Source organism: Vipera berus (genome assembly GCF_964194415.1).
Source record: "Vipera berus genome assembly, chromosome: Z".
Taxonomy (NCBI): Eukaryota; Metazoa; Chordata; class Lepidosauria; order Squamata; family Viperidae; genus Vipera; species Vipera berus.
Window position 1 is genome coordinate 42,138,530 of NC_138205.1, and position 10,304 is coordinate 42,148,833.

The 10,304-nt window shown below is 38.5% G+C and overlaps 1 protein-coding gene across 1 annotated transcript; it reads left to right on the forward strand.

Annotated features, from left to right (window-relative positions):
* Positions 1-309: 309 nt before the first annotated feature.
* LOC308678116 (kelch-like protein 11) lies at positions 310-7,455 on the forward strand. The gene is made up of 2 exons (XM_081344982.1): positions 310-855; positions 1,370-7,455. The coding sequence occupies exons 1-2, from the start codon at positions 356-358 to the stop codon at positions 2,949-2,951; spliced, it is 2,082 nt and encodes a 693-aa protein (XP_081201108.1). The 5' UTR covers positions 310-355; the 3' UTR covers positions 2,952-7,455.
* Positions 7,456-10,304: the final 2,849 nt, after the last annotated feature.

A 10,304-nucleotide genomic window follows, 5' to 3' on the forward strand; every position in this document is an offset into this window, starting at 1 on the left:
CTATTCTATTCTATTCTATTCTATTCTAAATTCTACTCTACTCTACCCTCTATTATGTGCTAACTCCCTCTTTAATACAAAACGCACTATTTGTGCTACATAAGAATCCATACTTATCCTGACGATACTAATCTGAGAAATAATTGCTGAAGTGCTCCTAAATAAAAGAGGAAGCCAGTTTTTACAAATAAGTTTTAACTTGTGCGAATGTTAAGGTCTATCATTCTTTTATCTATCATCGCAAGCGACTATTCTCATTTCCGGAAATATAATATATTCGTATCTCTATGATCCTGTAAGTGACGTAATTGGATGCAGCTACGGGAAAAGTGTTCGAACCGATTGAGAAGCCAAGATGGCGGCGGCAGTAGGTGGCGATTTGGGCACAGGAAGCCACGGCGACGCAGATGTCAACCTCCTGGGCCTAGAGGGCGAGGCGGGGCCAGACTCAGAGCCTGACTCGGAGGTGTTTTCGTGCGTGGCCCACTGCTCCGACCTCGCCTGCCGCCAGAACGAACAACGGCGGTTAGGCCTCTTCTGTGACGTCACGCTAGCCTTCAGTGGCGGCGGCAATGAGGAGGAGGGGGAAGTGGGCGGGGCCTCATCCGTCTCCGATCCCCCGCCGCGGGAGTTCCGCGCGCACCGCTCAGTCCTCGCAGCGGCCACCGAATACTTCGCTCCTCTCCTTCTGGGCGACTTCGCGGAGTCCCGCTCGGGGCGCGTAGAGTTACGAAAATGGAGTTCGGGAGCCGGACCAGACCCGGAGACGATCGAGGCGGTCATCAGCTTCATGTACACGGGAAGCGTTCGCGTCAGTCCTGGCAACGTGCACGAGGTTCTGGAGTTGGCCGACAGGTGAGGCGGGAAAGAGGAACGAAGTGTCAGATAATAAATAATACAGCGACCGACTGATGCACCTTGGCAGAAGTGTTTTCCTGAGTTCTGATGGGTGAAGATATATATCTTAACCCGAGGGAGTTCTCAATGAAGGCAACGGAGGATGGTCGTTCTGTCCTTCCTGCCCTGGAATTGTGAAAGTTGGTCTTGGGTTTCAGTGTAAACCGGTGATCATTTTAATTGGAGTAACTAGCGGTCTGGCTTGCTATATATAAGGCATAGTAATAGGCTATTAGAACCGAACACCCTGCACGGCAGCGCTGAACACGGTCCCAACAAAGCAGAGCAGTTTCTGAATTACTTGAGTTATAGCAGGAAGGGGACTGTTGGGACACTTAAAGACAACTTCGGTTCTGACACCTTTTGAAAAACACAGCGGCACTTCACATTGCTGAATGTCAGCTTAGTGGAAAGCAAGATACAAGTTATTAACTATCTGGTGGCATTTCTAAATTGCCTTTTTATTTTGCAGGTTCTTACTAATACGTTTAAAAGAGTTCTGTGGGGAATTCCTCAAGAAAAAACTGAGTCTCTCCAACTCTGTAGCCATTCACAGCTTAGCTCATATGTACTCTTTGAACCAGCTGGCTTTAAAAGCCGCTGAGATGATCAGGAGGAACTTCTACAAAGTCATCCAAGATGAAGAGTTCTATACTTTGCCGTTTCACCTTATTAGAGACTGGCTTTCAGATTCAGAAATCACAGTGGACTCAGAAGAGGTTCTCTTTGAGATGGTTTTAAAGTGGGTGCAGAGAAATCCTGAAGAAAGAGAAAAGTACTTTGGAGAGCTCTTTAAGCTTCTCCGACTGTCACAAATTAAACCAACCTATTTGACTCGGCATGTTAAATCTGAAAAGCTTGTATCAAGCAATGAAGCTTGTCTCAAACTTGTGATGGAAGCAGTGGAAAGCCATGCTCTCAAGGGTGAGAATGTTCAGTTGGGTATACCCCAACAAGTTACCTCCCCCATCTCGTGTCTGCCTCGCTTCGGCCAAAACATGGATGTTATCATGGTCATTGGTGGTGTGTCTGAGGGTGGTGATTACTTGAGTGAGTGTGTGGGATACTTTATTGATGAAGATAGATGGGTGAATTTACCGCACGTACACAATCACCTTGATGGACATGCTGTGGTAGTAACCGAATCCTATCTTTATGTGGCAGGTTCCATGGAGCCTGGCTTTGCCAAGACCATGGAAAGGTATAACCCAGGTAGAAATGTTTGGGAGCAGGTTTCTAATCTGATAACCAGGAAGCATTCTTTTGGACTTACTGAGGTAAAGGGAAACCTCTACAGTATTGGTGGGCATGGGAATTTTATCCCTGGTTTTAAAGATGTAGCTGTCTACAATCCTGATCAAGATAAGTGGCACAACTTGGAGTCTGCACCAAAGATACTCCGGGATGTTAAAGTGATTACAATAGACAACAGATTTGTTTACATGGCAGCTCGCACACCAGTTGACGGAGATAATGAAGATGGCTTGAGGTCTGTCATCATTCGCTATGATGTAGACACACGACAGTGGCGAGATTGTGAGTCTCTGCCACTCCTTGACAACTATTGCTGCTTCCAAATGATGGTGGGCAAGACCAATTTTTACCACACCGCTTCATGTTGTCCCAGAAGCTATCCTCTAGACCATGAAGAGGCCAAGAGAAAAATGTCTAACCAGGTATCTGATGACATTCTGGAAAGCCTGCCACCAGAGGTTCTTAGCATTGAAGGGGCGGCTATCTGCTATTACAAAGATGATATCTTCATCATAGGCGGGTGGAAGAACAGTGATGATACTGATAAACAGTACAGAAAAGAGGCCTACCGCTATTGTGCCGAAAAGAAGCGTTGGTTGTTACTCCCTCCTATGCCTCAGGCTCGCTGCCGTGCTACAGCCTGTCACGTGAGAATCCCCTTTCGGTCCTTACATGGTACCCAGAAATATCCAATGCCACAAAACTTAATGTGGCAGAAGGACCGGATCCGGCAGATGCAAGAGATACACCGGCATTCCTTAAGTTTACGGAGGATGCCTCGGTCTCAGATTGAATGCTAGCTTGAATAAATACATCAGAAATACTCGTCTGTAATTGTCATGCCTGACATGGACTAATGGTCACCAAAACTGCTGAAGCATTGGTGACCAGGCTTTCTTGCTGTTAAGTATTTGATGTGGATTACAAGCACCACATGGAAATTTGGTGTATACTAGCCATAAATGTGAAGGTAAGAAGACATAGAAAACCCTTAGAGCCTGTTGGTTTCTCCACAGACATGATCCACATGAAGAATCCAAAATAAAAATTGTGGTTGTGTTCAGATAGTATTAAAAATTCAGCATAGCCTTTCTTTTTCTTTACATTTTTGTATTTGACTTTGTGTGTGTGTGTGTCTTGGGCCATCTGATCTCACTTTAAACATTATACAGGTCATGGGAAGTATTTCATTTCTAAAATGCTGATACGCAAAGACCATTTCAAGGTTTTCTTAAGTTATTTTTTGCAGAGGTATTTTTTTAATCTGTTCCAAATCTGCTTATTTCTCTCAAATTTGGAGATGTGCAATAGTTAAAAAATACCCTTTTAAGAGGAATAAAGCACAAACTTTCTAAGAACTTCAGATGTTACATGACAATATTTTATAGGTTTATTTATCTAAAATTGTTTGATGTTAAAAAGTGTTAGTAATTAATTTTGCTAGTTGGAGCATTCGCAATCGTGATGAAATATTTCTGAATTCTTTAAGAGCATCACTAATTTTTGGTGATACTGTTCTTCCTTTTAGTAGCCCCACTTTTTCTCATTAATTTTTTTCAGTTACTTAAGAATTGTGGCCTTACAAATGAATGAAAAGACCAAAAAATATCCCTAATTTATAACTGAAGCAATTGGGAATTCATTATGCAGGGTTAAAATTGTATCAACTCAGGTGCCAGTTTCTGGATAAATTAAGTCTCAGTACCATTTGAACTATTTTTAACAATTAAATCCATTTGTCTTAATGTGACACCATTCTTTGTGTGGACAGTAGGGAGTACAAGGCTGTTCAATTGCAAAATTTGACTGACTATTCTGGACTTGAGAGTCCACATAATCCAAGTCTTGTCTTATGGCAGTATATAAAATTTATTCTCACTCAAATAATTCAGATGATTGAGATACTATAAATTATTTGCTGCTTTCTCTCCACTCTCTTCTAGCCTAGTAGCATGCAGAATCCTATTTTGTAAGTTCTGGTAGTTTTATGGAAGACACAGAATATATTCAGATGATATAAATATATTTTTATTGGTCCAAGGAATATTGAAGTTTTGGAATTCTACAGAGTTGTTCAGACAGAAAATTCATATCAAGCATTTATGCCATATTTGATGATAGCTTATTGATCCAATAGAGTATTTAATTTACTTTATAAATTCTTTTCCATTACAGATATATTTCCCTAAGTGTCAAACATATTACTCATGAAATCATCCTTGCCTTGGTAGAGCACACCTCCATCTCCCCTTATGGCCTTGTGTCATAAATGTGGTAAATAAAGACATTAGATATCTAAGATATCTCAGGAAAAATCAAGATCTGATGCATAAGGTCTTCAAACAGTGTATAAGTAGAATCCTCAGATATAGATTTTGCCTCTTCATCTATAAATATTTTCTGAACAAGATATCAAACACTTAAGTTCATCTAGGTCTGCTGTTATCTCTTCCTTTTTTCTCTCTTAACAAGTCTGGATTTATTTCTGGGAGCACAAAAATGAAACATGGAGATGAAATCAATATGGGAAAGCTGTATTGGGCGATATTATTGATGGTGTTTGGTAAATGTGTCTTAAATTTTAGAAGCACTTTTTTAAAAATACTGTTTTCCAATTTAGCAGGAAACCTAATTCATGTCTGAGATACTGGGGTAAGTGTTGAAACTGCATGGATGTGTGGGTTTTCCTAATTTATCTTTGCCATCCTAATATTTTTTATTATTTAACTGCACATTAGATGGGGGCATGGTTAAACCTATGGGCTGCAGTAATTATCCTGATATCAAATTAAAACTAACATGTTCTTTTACCACAGTCACAAACAACAAACCAATTATGCCGCTTGCCGCCTTAAAGACACTTTATTGTTACCAGCCACTTTTTACAGTGTAATAGCTGCTTTAGAAAGCAATTTATTTTCTGGAAAACATTTGACATTCCAAAGCTGCAGGGATCTAAATTCCCTCCCTGAAAACTATTATCTGAAGTACTAATTAAGAAGTACCTTTCTTAAGAACATTATCTAGCTCCAAGCCTAGACACATTTGTGTGGAAACTTTAAAATTGTTTAATTTGGAGTAGTTTTTCAGTCTGATGGGTTTTTTTTTAGATATGTCAGCATTCCTTTTAAACATAATTAAATAGATTAAGCTTGTAGTATAGCCATGTTCCTATTAAACAGTTTGAAAACTTTGTAGTAAGTATAGTTGGCATTCATTGCAAATTTTTGCCAAATCGCCACAAATAAGAATGTATTGACTATATTAATTAAAATGCTTCTTTAAAATTCTTATTTAGTCTGGGTAAGCTTTGTATTTTGAAATCATAAATCACTTTGGATGTTGCTTGTGAATGAAGTCACAGCTATTCAATGCTGTTCTCGGGGATTTCAGTTTGCATGTCAAGAGCACTCTAGTGAGCAGTCGCATAATATAATATGTAGCATGAAATGTCAAAGTTTCTTAATGTAGTGTTTGGATATTACGCTACTAACTTGCTCTCCTGGTCTGAATGAACAACTCTGGCCTCTATTATAAAAATCTCTTTACTTAGTCATGACAACCTTGTCAAAACTGCTTTGTGACAAAGGGAAATCCTCCAACAGATTATAAAAATATTTCCATTTGGAATTATTAACACATCTAGATTATGTTTCTTGGCATATTTGAGAGTTTCAGTTAAATGAATAAGACTTCTGCTTGAGGGAAATAATTAAAAATACATTTTGTTATTTCCTGCAACCAAGAGAAATTGCAGTAGAAATGTTCAGAGACAGATTTCAAAACTACATAGGGACTTAGGAAACAATAATCTTTTATAAGTTGCTATTTTTCTACTGACAGAATGTATGGTTCCACAGTTTGCCTTTATTTTATGATCCTGCTGGAGTATATTAGATCTTTTTATAATAAACACATTATTACTGCATAACACTGTGTGAAGCTGATATTCATAGGCACATATTCTTCATATACAATATTTGATCTCTTGCTTTGTATTCAAAGCACCTTTAACAATGAAGGTAATTAGTACAATGTTATTAAGGTGCAGGTAGTCTTTTACTTACAATTATTTGGTTAGCAACTGTTCAAAGTTATAATAGCACTGAAAAAATTGACTTACAACTAGTATGCACACTTAGAACACTCACAGCATTCCCACGGATACCTGATGAAATTTCAGGTGTTTAGTAATTGGCATGCAACATTGCCATTTATGTTCTTCCCAGCCAGCTTCCTACAAGCAAACAAGCCAGATTTGCTTAACTACTGCTTGATTCACTTAACTACAATAATTCACTTATGAACTGTGGCAAAAGGGGTCATAAAATTGAACACATCTCATTTAACCACTTTGCTTAATAATGGAAAATCTGGTCCCAATTGTGTTTGTTTATCAAGGATCTGTAATCTGTACAGATTTGCCACAGATAATGTATTGGTTGTTTTCATAAGCTCTACAACAAAAAACATAGTATCAAAAAGATTTTTAGTTAGTCACTATTTAATCAAGTGACAAGTAATTTGCAATAGCCACAAAGAATGACAGTTATAAATGTCTTTCATCCTGAACTCATATTGCGCAAATGACACTTGATGTGGGGAGAGTAACTCAGGAGAAGGTGGAGTTTTCCTCATTTGAAGGAAACTGGTAGTATCAGCTATTTTGTAGTGTTTGGGGGAAATACAGAAACAACAGATTTTAAACTTAGTTTCTCTCCTATCAATAGCTTTGCAATTCTAGCAAGGGTTTATTTGTTTACAACGGTTGTAAATCTGTGAATGGTACAAATTGATGCTCAGTTGGTATGCCAAGTTAGACTTGTGGATCTCTAACTGTTATACTTGCATGTTACATAGCGTGCCAAGCTAAAATAGAGGAATATATTTGTCTTTAATTTTATATATATATATGTGTGTGTGTGTGTGTATAATATATAATATATAATATATATATATAATTAAAGACAAATATATACCTCTATTTTAGCTTGGCACGCTATGTAACATGCAAGTGTGTGTGTGTGTGTGTGTGTGTGTGTGTGTGTGTGTGTAAAACTCTCCAGCAAATATTAAGAAACCATAAGATAACTTCCTGTTTCATTTTTCTGTTGTGATCCCAGTTTGCCTTGGGTCTGTTCCTCAATAAATGGGCCAGCTCTGAGGGTGCAATGTAATTTCACCCCTGTTCAGTAGAATTCTCTAGATGCTATGCTGAAACCTAAACTTTATTTTTTAAAAATTCAGTTCTTTGTGTTGTATTACAGTTGTGTAACACTAAATACTAATTCAATAAACATTTTATTTCTCAATGTGTTGTTATATGTGACTGCAACAAGACAGAAAATGAATGAATGAATCCTTTAATTCAGGATCCATTAATTCAAATTTCTGCACTCCTGGTCTAAAATGGCCCCTTTCAATTATTGGCTCTGGTCAAGAAAGGACTGAATTAGATAAATAAATCAAAATGCCTTCTTATGGTACAATAATTTTGGCATTGGGATGGGGAATAAATTCCTGAAAATGTTTAGAAAAGGATTTGAAAAAAAAATCAATTTATGTCTCCATGAGTAAAATTTCTGCCTTTTAATAATGTTGTTGCCAAGGTACAAAATGGAGAAATACATTGTCTTCTGATCTTGGAACTTAAGGTGATTTTATTTGCCAGTTTAATCATGGTGGATTAGATAGGATTCCACAATGGGCTTCTAGAATAGAATAGAGCTGGAAGGGACCTTGGAGGTGTTCTAGTCCAGGACCCTGCTCAAACAGGAGAATCTAGACCATTTCAGACAAGTGACTGTCTACTCTTCTTAAAAACCTTCAGTGATACAGCTCCCACAATTTCTGGAGGCAAGCTATTCCCCTGGTTGTCTTCACTGTTAGGAAGTTTCTTCTTAATTCCAGGTTGCTTCTCTCTTTGGTCAGTTTCTAACCATTGTTTCTTGTCCTGCCCTCTGGTGCTTTGGAGAATAGTTTGATGCCCTCAAATACTGGAATACTGCAATATGTCACCCGTTTCTTCTTTTCTTTAGACTAGCCAAACCCAAGTCCTGCAGCCGTTCTTCATATGTTTTAGTCTCCAGGCCTTTGATCATTTTATTTGCTCTTCTATGAACTCTTTCCAAAGTCTCAACATCTTTTTTAGTAGTATGCTGACCAAAACTGGTTGCAGTATTCCAGGTGTGGTCTTACTAGGGTTTTATAAAGCAGTACTAATACTTCACATGATTTTGATTCTATGCCTCTATTTATACAACCCAGGATTGTATTTAGCTTTTTTTAGCACCTGCTCAGCAGAACCAGTTGATATGCAGGTTCTGAGGTTTTGCTGGTAAAAAATACAGGAAACCAGAAGTTGCCTTCAAGCTTTACATTTTTACTCAGCTGAACAAAAAGACGGGCTCTTCTAAAAGAGAGCAGCCCCAAAAGACAAGAAATCCTTGTATTTATTCTTTCTGGTTACATAAGCAAGCCATCCAGGAAAGCTGACACGCATACGATAAAGATTTCACCCAGTAAGTCTGGCATACTGTAGATAAGAGAGCAGAAGTAACAAACCTGTTCCCTTTTGGGTGTTTCCCTAAAGATATCATATGTTCTTTGGTGGGTTAGGACATTGGGTATTTTCCTTGCTGGCCTTTCATGACCCTGCATCCAGGACTTTGCAAGAGCCCAAAGACAGTAGGGCCATCTGCACATTCACAATTGTTATTTCCTATAAAAAAAAGGTAAAGGTTCCCCCGCACATGCGTGCTAGTCGTTTCCGACTCTAGGGGGCGGTGCTCATAATAAACCTTTATTGTCAAAGTACAACATGTGTACATTGAGATTAACTGAGCCTCCCCCCCCTCCCGTGCTCTCTCCCCTCAACACACAGTGACAACAAACCCTCCATCCTACCACACCATGTGAACCAACTACACCACACACCGGTCTCCCAAGTCAATTCTGCATAAGATTATGTCCCATTTAAAAGCCTAACAGCCCACGGATAAAAGCTATTTTTCAGCCTGTTGGTACGGCTGGCTATATTCCATAGCATATATTCCTATATTCCTATATTCATCTCCGTTTCAAAGCCGAAGAGCCAGCGTTTGTCCAAGGACGTTTCCGTGGTCATGTGGCTTCTACTTGCATTTTTACGTGCTTTCGAACTGCTAGGTTGGCAGAAGCTGGGACGAGTAACAGGCGCTCACTCTGTTACGTGGTACTCGGGATTTGACCCACCAAACTGCCGACCTTCTGATCGACAAGCTCAGCGTCCGAACCCACTGAGCCACCGCGTCCCTTGATATTTCCTATACTGTCCCCTAATTCCGGGTCAACACAGTAGCTAATTTTTTGTTGCCCAGGCCCAGAATGGAAGCAGCATCCGGAAGCAGCATCCACACAGAACTGTTCGTTCACATATTTGAATCCCACCACTAATTTCGCCAGTCTACTAATTTAGTCATTTTATCAAAGAATGAAATAAGATTGATTTGGCTGTTTTAAATAAACCCTGTTAAAAGTACTTGTTAACTATATTATTTAACTTGTTAGGAATAATATGGTTTGGTTGGTTTAGTGTGCTCAGTAAATATAGCCCTAAGAATAGTGATGCCTACCCACATGCTATAAATCAGGACAATTTTTTTTACTGGATTCACATAAGTGGCATACCACTGGATTCAAAGAAAATGACAGAATTAGAATTCTTAAATCAAGACTTCTTAACTTAAATTTACAATTATATTAAATTTCAGTTGAAATTTAGTCTAATTTAGATAGTTAATATATTTTCATTCCCTTTTAAAATATTTTCTCCTGGCTTTAAAAGTTGAATTGGTTTTCAGGAAGAGCATTTGATTTTTAATTAGTGAATTTCTGCAAATACTACTTAGCCAGAGATTAATTGCCTATTTCAGCTAATTAAGAATAATCCTGACGATACTAATCTGAGAAATAATTGCTGAAGTGCTCCTAAATAAAAGAGGAAGCCAGTTTTTACAAATAAGATTTAACTTGTGCGAATGTTAAGGTCTATCATTCTTTTATCTATCATCGCAAGCGACTATTCTCATTTCCGGAAATATAATATATTCGTATCTCTATGATCCTGTAAGTGACGTAATTGGATGCAGCTACGGGAAAAGTGTTCGAACCGA

Coding starts and splice junctions, on each gene's coding strand:
- LOC308678116 (XM_081344982.1), top strand. CDS start 356: ATGGCGGCGGCAGTAGGTGGCGATTTGGGCACAGGAAGCCACGGCGAC. Junction 856..1,369: donor GTTCTGGAGTTGGCCGACAG/GTGAGGCGGGAA, acceptor TTTATTTTGCAG/GTTCTTACTAATACGTTTAA.